This window comes from Microcaecilia unicolor, chromosome 1, assembly GCF_901765095.1.
Source record: "Microcaecilia unicolor chromosome 1, aMicUni1.1, whole genome shotgun sequence".
NCBI classification, from domain to species: Eukaryota; Metazoa; Chordata; class Amphibia; order Gymnophiona; family Siphonopidae; genus Microcaecilia; species Microcaecilia unicolor.
The window spans coordinates 763935172-763958010 of record NC_044031.1 but is presented as its reverse complement, the minus strand read 5'-3'; the positions used below and the strand labels follow the sequence as shown (position 1 = coordinate 763958010).

Here is a 22839-nt window from a genome sequence, read left to right as displayed (position 1 = left end):
GCAAATATCCAACCATGGAGTGTGCAGGAAGCAGCTGAAAGCAGTTCTGTTTTCTTGGTAGTTAGTGATGGAGGCTGGGAATGTTTCTTTGTGGGTGAAGAAAATAGTTGGAAATAGGGATGGGGATTTTTAATGTAGGAGGAGGGTAGGCAATTTAATTGATGGTTATTAATATATTTTAAAATTGTTAAATCTTATTTCTTCATTTTATTGTATTAATTTTCTTATTTGTATTTTATTGAATGAATGTTTTCAGTAAAATGGTATCTACAAAAATAATAAGTAAATTATAAATGTATTTTATTTTTGCCTTTGTAGGTCTAATATGTAGGTATCCTGAAGAAGATTATGAATCATTTCCCTTACCACAATCTGTGCCTCTGTTCTGCCTTCCCATGGGGGCAACAATAGAAGGCTGGCCCTCAAATAGCAAATATCCACTCCCTGTTTTTTCTACATTTGTATTAACTGGAGCCTCAGCTGAAAAGGTATTGAAAAAGAGGACTTAACCTTATAGATATATATTGTGAACAGTGCTTGCTTAATGTTAATGCTAAGACAAATCACCTATGTTTTTAAAGCGGTCTTGAAAACTCATTTATTTTTCCAAGCTTTTGGGGACGTAGCATACATTAACTAGAAGATTAACCCTACCTATTTAACTCCTGATTTGTTGTTATTTTTGACTTTATCTTTTTTTTTATTTTTTAAATTGTAACTTTTTTTCTCTTTCTTATTCTCTTATAATGCTTTGATTGTAGACTGCATTGGTTTTCCTCTAACAAAGAATATAATATGGTGTGTAAAGTTATCAAATAAATTAAACTAATGCAGGTGCTGTATTTGCTCAGATTCATACAAGGCTTTTGTTTCTTGCAGGTATATGGTGCTGCTGTTCAGTTTTATGAGCCATACCCTGAAGAGAACCTTACAGAAAAACAGCAATCTCTGTTGTGTTTGAAGCCTTCTGATGATGGGAAGATGAATATTTCCAAATCTATTCATGTCAACAAATGTATATGTCTGCTTTCTCATTGGCCTTTTTTTGATGCGTTTAAAAAATTTCTTACTTTCCTTTATCGATATTCCATCTCTGGCCCTCATGTTCTACCTATTGAAAAGTAAGTTGTTATTGTGACAACTGAGTTTTTATCTCGCTTAATTGTCAATCTGTTTAGCTAGTTGCACTTTTCATGTGGATCGTATAGATTTTTAATGAGGTCCACTTAAAATAAAGGGGGCAGTTTCAAACATCTTGTAATGTTGCATAGTACATGGACAATTTTAATGCACAAATTTTGGGGTCTTTTTAGCACACTTTAGTAAAAAATACAAAAAACTGTGTGGTAATTACCCAAATTCATGCAGTGACTGCTTAGTGCTCATTAGTAAAGGGTTTTTTTTAGAGGTGGATTGTTTCCCTCTGAAAATCTGCATAAATTACCTGTGTTAAAAACTACTCACCTGCTTTCTTTCAGGAAGTACCTCCTGTACCTACTTAAAAAGTGCATGCATTATGGAAGCCTACTTCTAGTTTTTTTTTTAATTTATAAAGGTCTTTATTTAGCATTGACAAGGTATATTATCCATTTACACACTAACAAAAGTAGAGCAAAACTTAACATTAATCAGGCTTCAATTTTTCAGCCCTACCTTAGAAACCAAAAACAGTAGTCAATTTAGTGATCAATGCTGCAAACAAATACCTAATGACCCTTACATTTTTTGAACCTATATGTTTTTTGGTATTTATGTGAGCCCTCCCTACTTCCTCCCACCCATCTTAGCCTCCATTCCATCCTTCCCTTCTAATCCCCCTCCCACTAAGTCCCACCCCACCCTCTCCCACCCCGTATCCCTCCAACATTCAAACAAAATCAAGGCACAAGACATAGTCACCCAACTATTTCAAACCGGACACGCATTTACAAACGGGCTCCATACTCTCTCCCACTTAGCCAGGGTTTTCTTTTTCTCCGCAGTCAAGCGTTCCATTTCACTTATATACCAGACCTTTGATATCCACCTCACCATCGAGGGAACCTTAGGGGACTTCCAACGCTGCGCCAAATTAATAAGAGCTGCATGTAAGATTCCCTGATGCAATCTAAAGTGGGAATCTGTAAGGCCAGTCGGTCTCATCCCCAGCAAGAAGACAGCAGGATGCCACTGCACCGGTCTACCCACCCAAACCTGGGCCCGAGACTGGACTTTCCAGTAGGCTCGTGCCTTAGGACAGGTCCACCAGATATGGCCCATAGATCCCACACCCCCACATCCTCTCCAGCACCTATCCGATGTCGTATTAAACATATGATGGAGCCGCACCGGTGTTAGATACCACCTGTAGAAAATCTTAATAGCGTTCTCTATCAAAGCAACCGATATAGACGATTTCAAAAGGTTTTTTTTGAGATGCAACCAAGAAGCCTCCGACAGAGTAAAATCTAATTCTTTTTCCCAGTTCTTTCTATGCAGAGTATACTGCCGGAGCCGCTGCAACGCATAACCATACAGCGTGGTTATCATGCCCCTTGTACTCCTGTTGTCCACACACATCTGTTCCAACAAGGTAATCTCACGAGTCAGAGCCGCTTTATGTGCCGGAATCTGCAGAAAGTGTTTCAATTGTAAATAAGCATAATGGTCCTTCCACGGAATCCGATAATTTTTCACCAACGTCTCAAATGTGACCAACTTTCCTTCCTCATATAATTGTCCCCAGAGGTCCAATCCCAATTCCCCCCAACGCTTTAATACAGTGTTACCAATCCCTGGCTCAAACAATGGGTGATCTCCCAGGGGCGCGAGTCTAGACAGCTCTGGTTTCCGAGTCTGTGTGAGGAGATCCCAATAATGAAATGTAACCTGCACATTAGGTGAAAATCGCTCAACCCTACCTCTATACCTTGACGGGAGCCACAGCAATTGACCCAATGGACGACTACCCACCAGGTCTTGTTCCAAATGCACCCACAATTTGTGGTCCTCCCCCCGGAACCACTCTATTGCCGATCTTGACTACGCTGCACAGTGATACCAAAAAAGATTTGGTACCCCCAACCCCCCTTCCCGCCTAGATTTATACAAGAAAGTGCGTGGCAATCTTGGTCTCTTTTGATTCCAAATAAAACGAATAAGTCTATCCTGCAAGCCAGAAATATAGGAACGCGGCAAACATCGTGGGAGTACCTGAAACAAATACAATAAACGCGGAAGAATATTCATTTTAAGAGCCGCTATCCTCCCAAACCAAGAGAGACCTAAAGTATGCCAATGCTCTAAGTCCCTAATTAGGGCCTGCCTTAGAGGCAAGTAATTGACTGCAAACAACTCTGACAACTTCCAAGGTATTTGGACCCCAAGATACCTAATATCCCTTGCAGACCACTTAAATGCAAAAAATTGTTTCAGGGTTTCCATCAGCTGGGGTGATATTCTAACCGCCATTCCAATAGACTTGCTCGCGTTCAACTTATACCCAGATACCTCTGAGTATGCTTCTATTTCCTGCAATAGGTTTGGGAGAGATACAAGTGGATTAGTCAAAGACAAAAGGACGTCGTCCGCAAAAAGCGCAATCTTAAATTCCTGACCTCTCACTTTCATCCCTGTAATATCTACGTTACCCCGAATCGCTTCTGCTAGAGGCTCCATTGCCAAGGCAAATAAAAGAGGCGACAATGGGCACCCCTGTCTCGTACTCCGCTCCAACTCAAAAAGGCCCGAGTGATCCCCATTGATTCTTACACAAGCTTTGGGGAACATGTAAAAAGCTCGGATCCAGGATGTAAAGAATGGACCCACACCGAATTTATTCAAAACCTTATCAAGATATCCCCAATGGACCCTATCAAAGGCCTTTTCCGCGTCTAATCCTAACAAGACAATCGGCAGTTCCTTCACCTGAGATACGTGCAATAAGTTCAAAGTCCTCCTGATATTATTCATAGCCTGCCTATTGGCCACAAATCCCACTTGATCCGGGTGTACCAGGGTGGGAAGCACCTTAGCCAGACGATTAGCCAAGACTTTTGCCAATATTTTAACATCTGTGTTTAAGATGGAAATTGGTCGGTAAGAGGCGCATATAGTCTTATCTTTTTCCGGCTTAGGGATAACAGCCAGCCAAGCCTCCATCATTGACTCTGGCAATTGTACCCCCTCCCTCACCGAGTTAATTACCTGAACCAGGTAGGGGGCCAATTCCCGTGCATAGGCCTTATAAAACTCGTTCGTCAATCCATCTAGTCCAGGAACTTTACCTGCCGGCAATTCCTTAATTACTTTTAATATCTCCCCAACAGTCACTGAGGCATCCAATGCCTCTCTCTGACCCTCCGATAACCCCAGCAACTGTCTATCTGCTAAGTAAGTATCAATTTCTGAGTCCTGTACAGTGGCATCCCGTTTATATAACTTCTTGTAAAACTGTGCGAAGCATTCCCGAATTTGAGGAGAGCTGTGTACTTGACCTCCCCCCTCATCCTGCACACGCAGTATTTGTCTATCAGCCCTCATCTGTCTCAGTTTGGACGCCAAAAGTCGCCCAGGCTTATTACTGCATTCATAATGTACCTGTTTCAAGCGCGCATGCACAAATTTCAAACTCTCCTCATGCAACGCAGCCACTTCCAACCTCACAGCCTGAAGCTCTCGGAGAATGGATATTGACCCAGTGGTCTTGTACCCATTCTCCAGTGACCCCAGTCTCTCCATATAGGCTTGCAGACGTACTCTATTCACTCTATTTCGTTTACTGGCACATTTAATAAAGTAACCCCTGGTTACAGCCTTGAAAGCGTCCCATACCACACCCAGCTGTGGGCCTGACTCAAGATTCAGCTCAAAATATTCCTTTAAAATGGGTACAAAATTCTTAACAATTTCAGGGTCATTTAACAAGCAATTATTTAGGGACCATCTCCGATCTTTGATCTCCTCTCTCAATGATGGAACAGAAACCCAAACAGGAGCATGGTCTGAAATAGTTATAAGCCCAATGAATGAGTCACCTCCCCCCCTCAGACAGAGTTTTATCTAATAATACATAGTCCAACCGAGAATGAGATAGATGAACATGAGAGTAAAAGGTGTAGTCTCTGATCCGCGGATGGCCTGAACACCATGCATCATACATACCCATTGAGTCCACAAAGCTCCCAAATGCCTTAGAAAGTTTATAATCAGTGGAAACCGGGATAACAGATTTATCTATTCCAGGCTGTAAGGTGGCATTAAAATCCCCCGCTACTATCAATTTTCCCCGTACAAAATGTTGTAATTCTTTCTGAAGATGAACAAAGAATTGGTCCTGTCTCTCATTTGGGGCATAAACACACCCCAGAGTAAATTCCTCATACTCTAAGAGGATGTGCAGAAACAGATAACGTCCCTCCAAATCTCTCTTCAGATGCAGAAGCTGCACCTGCACATGCCTATGGAATAAAATGGCCACACCCCTCTTTTTTGCTCCTTGAGCATCTGAGGCAAAGTAGGCAAGGGGGTACTGTGAAGAATTTAATAAACCCTCCGCTCTCTTGAGCAGATGTGTCTCTTGCAAAAAAAACCGCCTGAGGCTTAATCAATTTCAGTTCTTTAAACAAGGTGTGCCTTTTATAGGGTGTGTTTAGGCCTTTTACATTATAAGTCAAAATTTTAAAATCAGCCATATGCTCTATGCCTAAAGTGATGAAGAAACCTTGGAGAGAATCCCCCCCTCACTTCTCCCAATCCTCCTATCCCGCCCCACAGCCACCCCTCCTCTCCCCCCCCACCCCTCTCCTACCCTCCCCCTCCCCCCTTCCTCTCCCCTCAAGCACATCCCCAATCTCTTACACCCTCTATCAGACAAACTCTTCCCCTGAACAGAACCCCTTAAACATCTCCCTCCCCCCACTTCAACTCTTACCTCTCTCTCAACTCTCATACCCCCACCAGACAGAACCAATGGCTCTGAATGGGAGAAAACAAAGGAAATTCCCCCCCCCCCAAGACTAAATGAACCCCCTTCCGTCTAACATTAACCCCTGTCTCTCTATCCCCCTTCACAGTTAACAATACTGCAAACATTAAATCTAACCACACATCAGAACCCCAACAAACCGGTATTAGCTGCAAAAATACATCGGTCCAACTGGTACAGCATAGTATTGACCACTCATCACACTCCTCAGTTATAAACTGCGCAACAGATGATCAAAATTGGCCAAATATTAAATCAAAAAGAAAAAAATTGCCAAAGTCATTTAGGAGCACGCTGGCTGTTAGCTGTGGATTCGATCTTCCGCCATTTCTGCATCTGTGCCCTCGTGGCTGGCGCCATCGCACCCGGCGGTACCGCCATTGCTGTCAATCCCGCCTCGTGGAGCATTTTCCAGGCCTCTGTCTCCTTGCGGGCTCGTCTTGATTTCCCATTAACTGTGAATCCCAGCGCAAACGGGAACAGCCATCTGTAGGCGATCTTTTCCTTCACTAATATCTCCAAGACTGGTTTCATCGCTCTTCTTTGCGTCAACGTGAAGAGCGAGAGGTCCTGATAAACCGTTACTGGTGCATTATTGTAATCCAGGGACTGAACTTGGCGCGCCTTCAACCACAGCTGTTCTTTAAAAGCATAGGAGGTAAAGCATGCTATGATATCACATGGGCGATTGTCTCTAGGTTTACCTAGTGCTCTGTGAGCACGCTCAATCCCCACTAAATTCAGATCCGTGGTGTCTCCCATAATCTTGGCGCATAACATACGAACCACAGCCGGAACATCCTCCATATTGCTATTTTCTGGAACTCCCCGAAACCGGAGGTTATTTCTTCGTCCCCGGTTTTCTAAATCATCAATCTTATAGTCCAGTTCTTCCGATTTCTCCATCAGCTGTTTCCAAGTAGCGTTCATCCCAGCCAATCTCTCCTCCAGCTCGTCCGCTCTCTCTTCAAGTGCCTCCACACGACCTCCCAATTCTCGGAGGTCCACGCTGATAGCATCTACATGTTCCAATATTTCCTGCTTGGATGCTTTTATTTTGGCGCGAATTTCTTCAAGGCATTTAGTTAACTCCTTCGGGAAGGTCTTCCTCGGTGTCGGACGGCGTATTTCAAGTTGCGAGGAAGCTGATTCCGACCCTGATGATCTTCCCGCCCCTGGGGACACATGCCTTGGTAAGTCCCGCGCCGACTTCCTCAGCGGGCCGCATTCTCCGTCTTTCTGTGAAGTACCAGCGTTCTTGCTCATTTCGACCACTCTTTCGTGAATCATGATTCAAGACCCGTCTACACAAGTGTCTTTCACCCGTTTTTGGGTCCCGATGGCAGCAGATTTTGCAAATTATTGACGGGGAAGTTCAGGAGCTAAAAGCTCAGGCGACCATCTAGCCTCGTGACGTCACTTCCTCTCAGCCTACTTCTAGTTTTAGCAAAACTAAAGAGGGCAGTTTTCAAACAGGTCCAAATGCATGTTAATCCATTAAAAAAATTATATATTTTAAAGAACTATTTGTTGGAGCACCATTGGTTGGATGATAAGGCAGCAACTACAAGTGAAGCTTTTGCACACTTACATAATCTGAAATATGTATGCAGAAGGAATCTGCACTCAACCATGTGTGAATATTGAGAAATATTACCCCAACCATAAAAAAACAAAACAATCAAAAATACAAACAAAATAAATAAGAGCATTGTGTTTATTCTATAAACTGAAAACAGGTCGTGCATTCTTCTTTTATTATTATTATTTTTAAATAGAACCGTTTGAGCTAGTTTACACTTGAAGTCTAGACAGGCCAAATTATACATTTTCTGGTTGTCTCTTAAACACAAAGCCTTAAAGGGATTCCTGCTTAGACAGAATTTCCCAGTGCTCTCCCCACTTGCTTTCTAGTTAATATTGTTATCAATAGAAATCAAACAAAATAAAACATGGAAAAGAAAATAAGATTATATTGGACATAACTTAATATTGGACATAACTTAATACTTTTCTTGATTAGCTTTCGAAGGTTGCCCACTCCCACCCTCCCCACCCTGTCAGACTGTCAAAGTAATGCTTGGATGTCTCACATATATATACTTATCTGCTACCACATTTGCTTATTTCCGATCTGACGAAGAAGGGCAACCTTCGAAAGCTAATCAAGAAATGTATTAAGTTATGTCCAATAAAAAAGGTATCATCTTATTTTCTTTTCCAAGTTTTATTTTGTTTGATTTCTATTGATAACCTTAAGAGTGGACTAACACGGCTACCACACCTCTCTAGTTAATATTGGAGTCCGTTATCAAGTGATATGACTGATTCTCACAAGTTGGTGACGCGACCTGCATCACCCGGGCTGGGACTTATGAAAAGCATAAGTAGAGCTTTGTGGAGTGCGAGACATGCTCTACTTCGCATGCGCGAGTGCCTTCTCGCCTGCCACGAGAACACGATCTCAGTTCTTTTTCTACTGCGGTGAGGAAAGGGTGTATTTTTTTAACAGTCTCCTCACATTGCTTGGTTTAAAAGAGCTTTTTTGTACCTTTTGACAATTGTTTCGGCCTTATATTTTTAGTTTATTTTGCCCGGTTTTAAGTTTCCTTTCTTTTTCGTCGACGTTTGACTGCTTTTAGGCCTTGACTTCGGCTGGGAGTTTCCCCTTCACTTTTTTTGCTGTGCCTTGACCCTTTTTTCAAGCACCATTGCTTTGTTTAATTTAGCCAAGGAAGTTTTCCTTCTATGTCCACGAAGGTTCACAGTGGCTTTAAGCACTGTACCCGGTGCAATCAGACGATGTCTTTGGTGTCTTGGGCTCGACCATAGCCCCACTAACTATGCTCTCTGTCTTTGCAAGAAGAAGAGGACCCAGGTTTCCAGAGAGGGGATTTTTGAAACCAAGTCTGGTTCCTTGATGCTGTCATCGGCTTCAACGTTGAGCATCGCACCTGCATTGGGAGTGTCTGTAAGCATGGCTGGTGCTAGTCCCTTAGACACTGGGAGCAGTGAAATATTGAGTGGGTCTCCACCAGCCTCGAGGCCTCCTGCTGTGCAGGGCCCCTGGGACCATCCAGGGGCGTAGCTACAGGTGATCCAATCTCAGCTCAGGTCCACCCAGTTTAGACACCAAAGTGCACATCCTTTCTTCCGTGGCAGCCGGCAGCTCTCCCGGTCCTTGTCCTCCTCCCTGCCTAAATGTTTTTGGGTTTTTTTTTCAGTGCAGTGCGCTGCGGATTGGGTCCAGATACGCCGGATTGTGGAAGTCTCCCATGATGCAAGACGCAAGCGCTGCCTGCAGCATGCCCGCGCCGCTATGACCTCAAGTTTCCTCCCCCCCCCCCACAGTGCACACGATGGTGCCGAATGCAGTCCGCATGGGAAGGCTGCCAGATCTGTTGCGGCGTGGCTCCTCATCTCCACACTCTGCCAATATTCAATAAGCACCCCCAGATTTTAATAAAATGTTCTTTACGTCTACATGAGCCCTTTGCCTCTCATGCCTCCCATGACTTTAGTTGGTGTACTTGATTGCGCAACTGGCATCTGCTGAGGTCCAATATTGCATTACGCATTTTTTTCGCAACAAGGCACAATTTGCGACACAATAGTACACCTTCTGCACTAAGACCAGGAAATGCTCCCTGGGAATCTATTATTAACTGTAATGGGTTTACCTCAATTCTATTTGGCAGCATGGAAGACAAGAATGATGCTATTCATCTCCAGTATCTCTGTACCAATGTACATTCCCAGAGTGCAACTGTCCCTGGCACCTTCAAGCACGCCGTAGTCACACCTCTCCTCAAAAAACCATCACTTGACCCTACCTGTCCCTCCAATTACCACCTCATCTCCCTCCTACCCTTCCTCTCCAAAATACTTGAGCGTGCCGTTCACAGTCGCTGCCTTGATTTTCTCTCCTCTCATACCATCCTCGATCCACTTCAATCCGGTTTCCGCCCTCTTCACTCAACAGAAACAGCACTCTCTAAAGTCTGTAATGACCTGTTCCTTGCCAAATCCAGAGGCCACTACTCCATCCTCATCCTCCTTGATCTATCTGCCGCTTTTGACACTGTGAATCATGACTTACTTCTTGCCACACTGTCCTCATTTGGGTTCCAGGGCTCTGTCCTCTCCTGGTTCTCCTCCTATCTCTCCCACCGCACCTTCAGAGTTCACTCTCATGGATCTTCCTCCACCCCTATCCCCCTATCTGTTGGTGTTCCCCAGGGATCTGTCCTTGGACCCCTTCTCTTCTCAATCTACACCTCTTCCCTGGGCGCCCTGATCTCAACTCATGGTTTCCAGTATCATCTCTATGCTGATGATACCCAGCTATATCTGCCCACACCAGACATCACCGCAGAGACCCAGGCAAAGGTATCGGCCTGCCTATCCGACATTGCTGCCTGGATGTCCAACTGCCACCTGAAACTGAACATGTCCAAGACTGAGCTCATCGTCTTTCCACCAAAACCCACTTCTCCTCTTCCTCCACTTTCTATCTCAGTTGATAACACCCTCATCCTCCCCGTCTCATCTGCCCGCAACCTTGGAGTCATCTTTGACTCCTCCCTCTCCTCTGCGCATATCCAGCAGACGGCCAAGACCTGCCGCTTCTTCCTCTTTAACATCAGCAAAATTCGCCCTTTCCTCTCTGAACACACCACCCAAAATTCGCCCTTTCCTCTCTGAACACACCACCCAAAATTCGCCCTTTCCTCTCTGAACACACCACCCGAACTCTCGTCCATGCTCTCATTACCTCTCGCCTTGACTACTGCAACTTACTCCTCACTGGCCTCCCACTTAGCCATCTATCCCCCCTTCAATCTGTCCAGAACTCTGCGGCACGTCTCGTATTCCGCCAAAACCGATTTACTCATATCACCCCTCTCCTCAGGTCACTTCACTGGCTTCCAATCAGATACCGCATTCAATTCAAGTTTCTCCTTCTTACCTACAAATGCATTCAGTCTGCTGCCCCTCACTACCTCTCCTCCCTCATCTCCCCCTATGTTCCCGCCCGTAACCTCCGTTCACAGGACAAATCCCTCCTCTCTGTACCCTTCTCCAACACCGCCAACTCCAGGCTCCGCTCATTCTGCCTCGCCTCACCCTATGCTTGGAACAACCTTCCTGAGCCCTTATGCCAAGCCCCCTCCCTGCCCATCTTCAAGTCTTTGCTTAAAACCCACCTCTTCAATGCTGCATTCGGCACCTAACTCTTCCGTTCACTAAATCCAGACTGCCCCAATTTGACCGCCCCTATCGGACTGTCTGCTCACTTGTCTCTTAGATTGTAAGCTCCTTGAGCAGGGACCGTCCCTCTATGTTAAATTGTACAGCGCTGCGTAACCCTAGTAGCGCTTTATAAATGTTAAGTAGTAGTAGTAGTAAAAGGAATTCTCAGATATATTACATTTGAAACAAATAGCTGATATCACCCCCCACCCTATATAGTTGAACTTGGGTAAAATATGCTCTTACTGTGCTAGGACCGCTGCATTTTAATATATTTATAAATGATTTAGAGATGGGAGTAACTAGTGAGGTAATAAAATTTGCTGATGACACAAAGTTATTCAAAGTCGTTAACTCGCGACAGGATTGTGAAAAATTACAGAAGGACCTTACGAGACTGGGAGACTGGGCGGCTAAATGGCAGATGACGTTTAATGTGAGCAAGTGCAAGGTGATGCATGTGGGGAAAAAGAACCCGAATTATAGCTACGTCATGCATGGTTCCACGTTAGGAGTTATGGACCAAGAAAGGGATCTGGGTGTCGTCGTCGATAATACACTGAAACCTTCTGCTCAGTGTGCTGCTGCGGCTAGGAAAGTGAATAGAATGTTGGGTATTATTAGGAAAGGTATGGAAAACAGGTGTGAGGATGTTATAAGGCTGTTATATCGCTCCATGGTGCGACCGCACCTTGAGTATTGTGTTCAATTCTGGTCGCTGCATCTCAAGAAAGATATAGTAGAATTGGAAAAGGTGCAGCTAAGGGCGACTAAAATGATAGCGGGGATGGGACGACTTCCCTATGAAGAAAGACTAAGGAGGCTAGGGCTTTTCAGCTTGGAGAAGAGACGGCTGAGGGGAGACATGATAGAGGTATATAAAATAATGAATGGAGTGGAACAGGTTAATGTGAAGCATCTGTTCACGCTTTCCAAAAATGCTAGGACTAGGGGGCATGCGATGAAACTACAGTGTAGTAAATTTAAAACAAATCGGAGGAAAGTTTTCTTCACCCAACGAGTAATTAAACTCTGGAATTCGTTGCCGGTGAACGTGGCGAAGGCGGTTAGCTTAGCAGAGTTTAAAAAGGGGTTAGACGGTGTCCTAAAGGACAAGTCCATAAACCACTACTAAATGGACTGGGAAAAATCCACAATTCCAGGAATAACATGTATAGAATGTTTGTACGTTGGGAAACTCGCCAGGTGCCCTTGACCTGGATTGGCCACTGTCGTGGACCGGATGCTGGGCTCGATGGACCCTTGGTCTTTTCCCAGTGTGGCATTACTTATGTACTTATGTACTACCCTAAAGGCACATTCTCTAAGCCCTGCTCCCCCAATTAATTGTGGAATACCCTTTAAGTGCGCTGCAATATCCCATGACATCAACGCCAGTCCTACATCCTTTTCCTCTCTGTCTAAGCTGGGCTAGCTCCTTCCCAGGCATCAGTCCCCATATCTTCTGATGTATACCAGAGATGGAGGGGGCACTCTCAGAGATTTCATCAAAGAACAGTTTGATCTTTTCCCCCATCCTCATCTTCAACGCTTCCTTATCTAGTGTTTGCATGTAATGTTTGAGCTGACAGTACACAAATTTGTCTCCCAATCCTTCAACTCCAAGAGGTAGCAGTTGTGGCAATAGTTTTATTTCCCCTTCCGTTCCCAGGACATTTTTCAATCGATTTACCCTTTTCTGTTCCCATCTTATAAAAGCCGGGTTCTCCAACCCTGGCAAAAACATCGGATTACTCTTAATAGTTAACAGTTCAGTAATTCTCGGATTTCCCCCTAGTTGCTTCACTAATAATCTCCATGCATCTCTTAGAGGCAGCAGTAATATACTATATCTGTAAGCCTATGGCAACAAGTCTCCATGTGTGTGTAGTAGTGTTACTGGGTTATAGGGACTAAAGAAGGCTTCTAATCTAAGGGGTGTATGCGCATTTGATGAAAATAGCCAGTCCCTCACCTGTCTCAAAAGACACGCCATATTATAATACTAGTAAAACAGGCCCGTTTCTGACACAAATGAAACGGGCACTAGCAAGGTTTTCCTTGGAGTGTGTGTTTGAGAGAGAGAGTGTGTATGTTTGAGAGAGATAGAGTGTGTGAGAGAGAGTGTATGTGAGAGACAGAGGGTGAGTGTGTGTGTGTGGGGCTCCGAGTTCCATGACCCCCTTCTTCCCTCCCTCCCTCTTCTTCCCTCCGAGTTCCAGGCCTCCCTTCCGTCCGAAGTGCAGGCACCCCTCCCTCCCTCCCCTCTCCTCTCTCTCCTCCCTCCCCTCTCCTGTCCTTCTCTGTCCTCCCCTCCGAGTTCTTGGCCCCCCTTCCCTCCGAGTTCCATGCCCCCCTCCCTCTCCTCCCCAGCGTGTTCCATGCCCCCCTTTCCTCGGAGTGTGTATGTTTGAGAGAGAGAGAGAGAGAGAGAGAGAGAGAGTGTGGGTGAGAGATTGAGTGTGTATGTGAGAGAGAGAGAGACAGAGTATGTGTGTTTGTGTCAGAGAGAGACAGAGTATGTGTGTTTGTGTCAGAGACAGAGTGTGTGAGAGAGACAGAGTGTGTGTGAGAGAGAGTGTGTATGTGAGACAGAGTGAGTGTGTGTGTGTGTGTGAGAAAGTGAAGCCTTCAAGCATTCGTGCGCTCTGTAAGGCTCCATCTCCTCAATTGACGGCATGTAGTTCCGGAATGTTGCAGGAATGCTTCAAGGCTTGAAGGCTTCACTTTCTCGGCTTCAGAATGTTGGAGGTGCGTTTTATTATATAGGATTTGAGGTTAGGCAGGCCCATTCCTTCTTGCCTCCACCCTCCCAGCAAATATTTCAATTGGACTTTAGCTTTTTTTATTTGCCCAACAAGTGTTTTTCATAGACAGAAGGACTGATATGGCACACAATCCACATGTACCTTCCTCAAAGGAAGGGTTCCCTCCACTTCTACAGCTTTGGAACTAACTGAGGAGCTGACACAACTGCTGTGTGTGCGCTCAGATGTTTTCACTAAAGTTTGAACTATGGGAGAGCAATTCTGTCCTGGTACCGCAGGATGATGTCATACACTTGCCTGCCTTAAGTCCTGTTGTCTACGGAAAACACCCGTTAGAGGTAAGCAACATTGCTTTCTTTCCATGGGTCGTGAAACTCTACTGTCTGCGCTTTCTTACCAGCAGTCTGTTACAGTTTTTTTTTTTTAAATCAATAGTGGGAAGTACTTAAGTAGATAAACAGTGTTGAAGATACAGCTAGAATTATAGCATAGCGGTAACATCAATCAAGCATGCAACTTGAAGAATAATTTTTCAGCAGCCATTGTTAAAGATAAGTAAATATAGAGCTTTTATTTTAAGTTAATAATCTTATACACACACAGGGCCAGAGAAGTAGCAACAAATTGATGCCTACATAGTGTTTCAAATTCTCAGTGCTTTTTCTGTTGTGTATCTCAGTAACTTGAAGGACCTGATGTAATACGATGTTTTGTTTCAGTGTTACTGACGTATTTGGCTGTTTGGAAAGGATTGTGTTACGTTACTCGACTCTTCCTGTATGCTCAGTCGAAATATTAACATTTTTCAAAAGGTTTTTGTTCTTTGGTGAGATGCTGCTTCCCCCGCCCCCATATTGTTATAAAAAATAATGCCAGAACTAACATCTATGCTTTCCTTTTTATGGCAGACATATTTCTCATTTCATGCACAATGTTCCCTTCCCATCACCTCAGAGGCCACGAATTTTAGTTCAGGTGAGTTTGGCTTTTTGATTTCACTTTTATCCTGGTTCTAGAAAAACTTTGTCTTTCTGGGACAAAATATGTAGGTCTTCAAAGCATAATTTTGCTTTCCTCAATCCCTTCAAAACTCGGCAAGAAACCACACACAGCCCCCAAAGGGAGGGAATCCTGGTTGTTGCACAGTGATATCTATGGTGGCATGTGCATGCACTCTTACCTGATTGTAAAGGCAGCTGATGTCCTACATCATCTTCTAAAGACTGCCATTTGTATAGAGGGGGAGGGGGAGTTTCATTTATAAGGGAAGGGGGAAAAAACACATGAGGACCAAAGCATACGTTTGTGGGTGCATAATCTGTAATGATTTGGTTGTAATGTACAGAGTGACGTTGAGCTGCAGGTGGCAGCAGATGTTTGTATATGTCTTCATGTTGCAATAAAGAAATTTAAAAAAAAAAAAAAAAAAAAGAAGGAGGAGGAGGGTGACATCTCTACTTGCAGGCTAAGTTTATGACTGAGCTGGAAGCTCACTTATGAAGGACAACAGGCACAGGCCAAACCAAAATAAAAAGAGAAATGCAGTTAAGAGATTTCCTCAAATACTAGTATGCTGAAGCAACCTTGCCAGCCTCTTGGTAGGATTAAAATTTGCTTCAAACATAAACTACTGAGGTAAGAAAAATAAACTACTGGCATCGTTTGTGTAAGGTGGTTCTACTTTGGAAGAAAAAAATTATTGAAATTAATTCAACTGATAGCTGAGGTCTTCAAGTTTTTTTTCCCATTTTTCTTCCTTGCTGTGCCTTGACTGGAGTGGAGGAGTAGCCAATCTACATAATTTCAGTTTTTGAAAGGTTTAAAGACAATCTATGCTTTTACATCCAATCAGTAATCTTTTCAAAATAGTTGTCCAAGTTCCTCCTCAAATGGGAACCCCCCCCCCCCCCCCCCCGAATATCATATTCTTAAGTTAGGCCAAGTCCCATGACTTAGGCCATAGTACTGTGGTTTGGATTCCCGCCCCCCACCATTGGTCTGTTATGCTTGGGTGTGTAATAGAAGCAGTGAACTCATGCTTGTAGAGAGAGGGAATATATGTGTTGTTAGTATGATAGCTCTTACATGTCAAGGAGCAGCATTGAATGTTCTTCAGTGGAAGGAGGCCTCCACTGTCCCCAACTTCAAATCTTTGTGTAGATAATGAACCCTGAGCAACCTAGACATGCTATCTGAGGGAAGAGAGGCAGATACTAGTAAGGGGGAAAAAACTATCCAACTTTGTAATTAAAGAAAAATTAATTTGACCCCTTTCTCATACTTTAAGAAAAAGTGAATTGGAAGTATAGTCTCTCTTCTGTTTTGTAACCAAGATGTAACATATAGTAACATAGTAAATGATGACAGATACTACTACTACTTATCACTTCTATAGCGCTACAAGGCATACGCAGCGCTGTACACCATACATGAAAAGACAGTCCCTGCTCAAAGAACTCACAATCTAAATAGGACAGGCAAACAGACAGAACAACTAAGAGGTAAGGGAATTAAAGAGGTGGGGATAAAAGGGTACAGGGTAAGTGAGTAGTGATTAGGAGTCAAAAGCAGCATTAAAGAGGAGGGCTTTTAGCCTGGATTTGAAAACGGCCAAAGACGGGGCTAGATGTACAGGCTCGGGAAGTCTATTCCAGGCGTGTGGTGCAGCAAGATAAAAGGAACGGAGTCTGGAATTAGCAGTAGAGCAGAAGGGGACAGACAAGAGAGATTTATCCACAGAACGGAGTACCCAAGGGGTACCTGAACGGTCCATCCAGTCTGCCCAACAAGATAAACTCATTTTACATGGTATGTGATACTTTATATGTATACCCGAATTTGATTTGTCCCTGCCTTTCTCAGGACACAGACCGTAAAAGTCTGCCCAGCACTGTTCCTGTACAAAAAGTTCTGAAGCTAACGTCGAAGCCCCTTAAAATTTACACTCCAGCCCATCTATATCTATTCAGCCACGATCAGGGCGCAGACTGTAGAAGTCCGTCCAAAAAATGCCTGTGGTGAACTTTTAATTTTCAGTAAAGGTCATTGTGGGAATTGAACCCACAGAGCTGAGATGATAAAACTGATGCCGTTAACTCCTAACCTAACACAATGTCTCTTGCTGTTGCCCAGTAAGAATATTTTTTTAATCAGTTATTATACATGCATTATATAAGATGTTGTTGTTATGCATAATAGCTAATTTACTTTATTGGCAGCTCTCACCTCATGATAAAGTGATTCTCAGTCAGCCTGTGTCATCTCCTCTCCCACTGAGGTAAGTTAAATTGCCCATTTCCCCTTACTAATTTTGGATATCACATTAATTCAAATTTGTGTCACAAGTAGAATACCCCATGACCTTGGTTCTCTCAGTGGTCCTGATGTTTAGAATCCCTTTTATTATTTTTCTTTTCTTTAGGGAAATAGGCCATTTGAGATCTTAGGATGGATAGAGCAACTTGTGATGTATTGAAGCACTTTTCAAAAGCTGGTTTGCTGTTAGTACCTGTCATGACCAACTAACTCCATTGCTTGTTTAGTTTCTTTTGCAAGGGGGGGAGTGGCCATAGCCTCTGAGAGGGGGGGCAGGGGGGACAAAATTCCCCGGGCCCGGGCCTCCAAGGGGGGCCTGGCGACGCAGTCCCACCCGCCCTCCGTCGTTGACCGTCTGTCACCGGGCCGGGCCCCCTGCATTGAAATCACAGCGCCTCTCACCTCTGTGTGAAAGCGCTGCAGGCAGCAGGGCAGCAGATCGCCTCCCTTCGGGCCTTTTTCCCTCCCTGTGTCCCGCCCTCGTCTGATGTAACATCCATGAGGGCGGGACACAAGGAGGGAAGGAGGCCCGAAGGAAGGCGATCTGCTGTCCTGCTGCCTGCAGCGCTTTCACATGGAGGTGAGAGGCGTTGTGATTTCAATGCAGGGGGCCAGGCCCGGTGGCGGACGGAGGGGGGCGGGTGCAGGGGGGGGGAGCGGTGGCGAACTCGGGGGGGGTGGAGGGGGGAGTGGCGGCGGCGGCGGCGACGACCTCGGGGGGGGGGGGGGCGGCCTTGCCCCAGGCCCAGCCCAGTCTCTCGGCGGCCCTGGGTGTGGGTAGGTTTAATATTTACTGAATCATAGAAGTTTATATAATTAACATTGGTATAGAAATTTGTACATTGTTAACATAAGAACATGTGTTGCCATATTGGGACAGACTGAAATTCCATCAAGCCCATTATCCTGTTTCCAATAGTGGCCAATCCAGGTCACAAGTACCTGGTAAGGTCCAAGAACAGCAAAACAGACTTTATGCTGCTTATCCTTTATATGACCTTACGGGAGGAGATTAAATAAAAACAAGAGAAAAAGGAAACCAATATGGTTCTCCAAGCAAGTGGCTGAGAAAATAAAGGCAAAAGATTCATCACTGCTCGCAAAACCCCCCAACTGACCCGGTCAAAGGCCTTTTCTGCGTCTATGGCTAACATAGCTAGACTGGGATCTTTGTGCCTCCCTTATTAAATGAAGAGTACACCTTATGTTCTCCTCTACCTGCCTCTTTGGGATAAATCCAGATTGATCTATATGAATCAATTTTGGCAGTACCTAGCCAATCTGTTAGCCAGGATCTTAGCCACTATCTTTGCGTCCACATTCAGAAGTGAAATAGGTCTATATGACCCACAAACAGTGGGGTCTTTCCCAGGTTTAGGCAGGACTGTTACCCCAGCCTCCGACATGGATACCAGGAGCCCATTGCCCTCCAAAACACCATTTCCCACTCGCAGCAATAAATCTCCCAGCTCCTCCACAAAACACTTGTAAAACCTCACTGAGTATCCATCTAGTCCTGGGGCCTTACCATTAGGAAACCTTTTTATTACCCCCTGTACCTCCCCTAGTCTAATAGGTTCCCTAAGCTGAGCCCTTTCAGATTCATCCAATTGTTGTAATGGAACCTGATACAAATAACGAGCTATATCTGCAGCCGATGCACCCTCAGAGGCACTATGTAAATCTTGGTAATATTGCACAAAGCATTTTCCAATATCTGAATCAGCATAGTGCCAACCTGCCCCACCATCTTTCAACTTTTGGATAAGGAAGCGCCCTCTCCTTGCCCATAAATAACGGGCCAATATTGCACTTGATTTATGTTTCAACGTTTTTATTGATGATGTAATAAATATGGTATAACAGATACCATAAAATATAAAACTTCAACAGTACAGTGGAACTTCACATATAAGTATTCAACAGACCATCATCAAGTTTTTTGTATACTTCCCCCCCTCCCCTCCTCCCTACCCTCTATTCCCGCTCCCTCCCCCCTTACTTCTGTGTGTCAAACAATATTGGGGATAATGGATTTAAACATTCAGATCATGTGTACTGCCAAGGTAACTCACAATAGATTGAGGAGCAAACTTCGCCCCCGTGGACTAAGTCCTTGTATATATCGGCCCCATATTGACACAAACTGTTTTTTCCTTTTCGGGGTTCCCAGGTGGCCAACTCATGTATCTAGTTCCTCCAGTGCCAATACACCGGTGGATCCGGGTCTATCCACTTCTGTAGAATAGTCTTGCATGCCACTAAACATACCTTGCGACACCAAACTCTATTTCCTTTCGCCTGAGTCGCAAAGGCTGCTTGTGTATCTAAGACATAATGATCCCAGGTTCCACCTACTGAGACCTTTGTTATTGTAGTTAGATAATTCTGGATTTGTTTCCAAAAGGCACGTACCCTTGGGCAGCCCCAAAAAGCATGGTATAAATTTTGGGGTGCGTGGTTGCATTTTACACATTTAGTATCATTTGTGTCCCTCATATGTCCCCATTGTTGCCCTGACATATATGCCCGCATAACTACCCTATATCCACATTCTCTTAATCTCTCATCTATGGTGAGTGACGGAATGTGTCCCAGTGTTGCCCTGATGTCCCATCCTCTTAATGACCTCCCCGAGTCTCTTTCCCATTTTTGTATGATATATCCTAGATTCTCCGAGGACAAGCAGGCTGCTTGTTCTCACTGATGGGGGTGACGTCCACGGCAGCCCCTCCAATCGGAATCTTCACTAGCAAAGTCCTTTGCTAGCCCTCGCGCGCCCGCACGCACCGCGCATGCGCGGCCGTCTTCCCGCCCGAAACCGGCTCGATCCGGCCAGTCTTCTTTCGTCCGCACTCAGTACGGTCGTGTTTTCGCTGTGTCGAGCCCCGGAAAGTCTACCTCGCGCGTCCTTTTTTCGACGTGTTTTTTCTTCGGAAAATCCTCAAAAACTGTTTGGGAAGTGCTCCGGAAGCCCTCTCGGGTTTCGTTTGCCCCTTCCCGTATTTTTTCAGATTTTGCCCCGATAAGTTTTCTTTCGTCGTCGGGGTAGGCCTCTTTTCGGCCTCGGTCGAGATTTTTCTCCCTCAAAGTTTTGGTGCTCACTTTCGTCATTTCGGATTTTGATTTCGCCGGCGTGATTTTTCCGCCCATGACATCGAAGCCTTCCAGCGGCTTCAAGAAGTGCACCCAGTGCGCCCGGGTAATCTCGCTCACTGATAGGCACTCGTCGTGTCTTCAGTGTCTGGGGGCCGAGCACCGTCCTCAGAACTGTAGTCTGTGTTCCCTGTTACAAAGGCGGACTCAGGTAGCGAGATTGGCCCAGTGGAACGTTTTGTTCTCGGGCTCTTCGTCGGCATCGGCACCGGGGGCATCGAGTGCATCGACGTCGTCAGCGTCCAGACCTTCTTCCTCGGCTGCTAGTGTATCGGGTGCATCGAGGCATCGAGTCTCTGCATCGGTGCTGAGGCATCGGGCGACTGCATCGACGTCGGTGGTACCGGGACCTCGTCTGCTGATGTCGTCGGACGGTGGTGCATCGTCTGGAGTGCAGGTGAGGGCTGTCCATTCCCCTGCTGGTGGCGGTGAGCCTTCGGGTGGGTCTCCCCCTACCCTGAGGGCTCCTGCGGTACAGCCCCCCCGAGATCGACCTCCTTCGGCCTCGGCCCTGAGGAAGCGTCGGCTGGATTCTACGTCCTCCTCGTCGGTGCCGGGGAGCTCCGGTGACATGCTTCGGAAGAAGTCGAAGAAGCATCGTCACCGGTCTCCTCCCCACGTCGGCACCGAGAGCTCTGGGTCGCCGAGGGAGTCGGCACCCAGCAGGCATCGGCACCGAGAGGACCGCTCACCCTCTGTTCAGGAGGTGTCGATGCGCTCCACTCTGGACAGCCCGGAACAGCCTCCTCGCCCGGAACAGGTTCTGACGTCGACGCCTGCATCGACCTCTCTGCCTTTCTCTGCAGCCGCTCTGAACGAGAGCCTCCGGGCCGTTCTCCCAGAGATTCTGGAAGAGCTGTTGCGCCCTACCCCTCCGGTACCGGCGGTGCTTGCGCCTCCGGTACCGTCGAGCGTGGCGCCGGCTGGCCCATCGCCCGGGGTGAGGTCCCCGACATCGGTACCGCGTGCGGTGCCGACTGCGGCCACCTCCCAGGAGGGCTCCCCAACTACGTCGGCGGAGGGAGCTTCGCCGATGCGGGCGAGGGAGTCTACCTCTCGACGCCCCCATCGTGGACGTGGCTCCACGGAGTCGAACCGGGCGAGGTTGCAGACACAGGTTCGTGAACTTGTGTCTGACACTGAAGGTGAGGCCTCGTGGGAGGAAGAGGAAGACCCCAGATATTTCTCTGACGAGGAGTCTGAGGGTCTTCCTTCTGATCCCACTCCCTCCCCTGAAAGACAGCTTTCTCCTCCTGAGAGTCTGTCTTTCGCTTCCTTTGTCCGGGAGATGTCTACGGCCATCCCTTTCCCGGTGGTTGTGGAGGACGAGCCCAGGGCTGAAATGTTTGAGCTCCTGGACTATCCTTCTCCACCTAAGGAAGCGTCCACTGTTCCCTTGCACCATGTCCTAAAAAAGACATTGCTTGCGAACTGGACCAAGCCACTAAGTAATCCCCACATTCCCAAGAAGATTGAGTCCCAGTACCGGATCCATGGGGACCCAGAGCTGATGTGCACCCAGTTGCCTCATGACTCTGGAGTTGTGGATTTGGCCCTAAAGAAGGCTAAGAGTTCTAGGGAGCATGCTTCGGCGCCCCCGGGCAAAGACTCTAGAACCTTAGACTCCTTTGGGAGGAAGGCCTACCATTCTTCTATGCTCGTGGCCAAAATCCAGTCTTACCAGCTCTACACGAGCATACACATGCGGAACAATGTGCGGCAGTTGGCGGGCTTGGTTGATGCGCTCCCCCCTGAGCAAGCCAAGCCTTTTCAGGAGGTGGTCAGGCAGCTGAAGGCGTGCAGAAAATTCCTGGCCAGAGGGGTGTATGACACCTTTGATGTTGCGTCCAGGGCCGCTGCTCAAGGTGTGGTGATGCGCAGGCTCTCATGGCTGCGTGCCTCCGACCTGGAGAATAGACTCGAGCAGCGGATTGCGGACTCGCCTTGCCGTGCGGACAATATTTTTGGAGAGAAGGTCGAGCAGGTGGTAGAGCATCTCCACCAGCGGGATACCGCATTCGACAAGTTCTCCCGCCGGCAGCCTTCAGCATCTACCTCTACAGGTAGAAGATTTTTCGGGGGAAGGAAGACTGGTCCCTACTCTTCTGGCAAGCGTAGGTACAATCCTCCTTCTCGACAGCCTGCGGCCCAGGCTAAGCCCCAGCGCGCTCGCTCTCGTCAGCAGCGTGCGACTCAGCAAGGCCCCTCGGCTCCCCAGCAAAAGCAAGGGGCGAGCTTTTGACTGGCTCCAGCAGAGCATAGCCGACATCCAAGTGTCAGTGCCGGGCGACCTGCCAGTCGGAGGGAGGTTGAAAGCTTTTCACCAAAGGTGGCCTCTCATAACCTCCGATCAGTGGGTTCTCCAAATAGTCCGGCAAGGAT

General features: G+C 46.3%; 1 protein-coding gene across 1 annotated transcript in view; it reads left to right on the top strand.

Annotated features, from left to right (window-relative positions):
• DENND4A (DENN domain containing 4A) overlaps window positions 1–22839 on the top strand; it is a 576041-nt gene that overhangs the window by 124057 nt on the left and 429145 nt on the right. Inside the window, 4 exon segments of the mRNA XM_030189785.1 lie at window positions 319–488; window positions 880–1121; window positions 14895–14961; window positions 17205–17263. Of these exon segments, the coding sequence (XP_030045645.1) occupies window positions 319–488; window positions 880–1121; window positions 14895–14961; window positions 17205–17263 (538 nt within the window).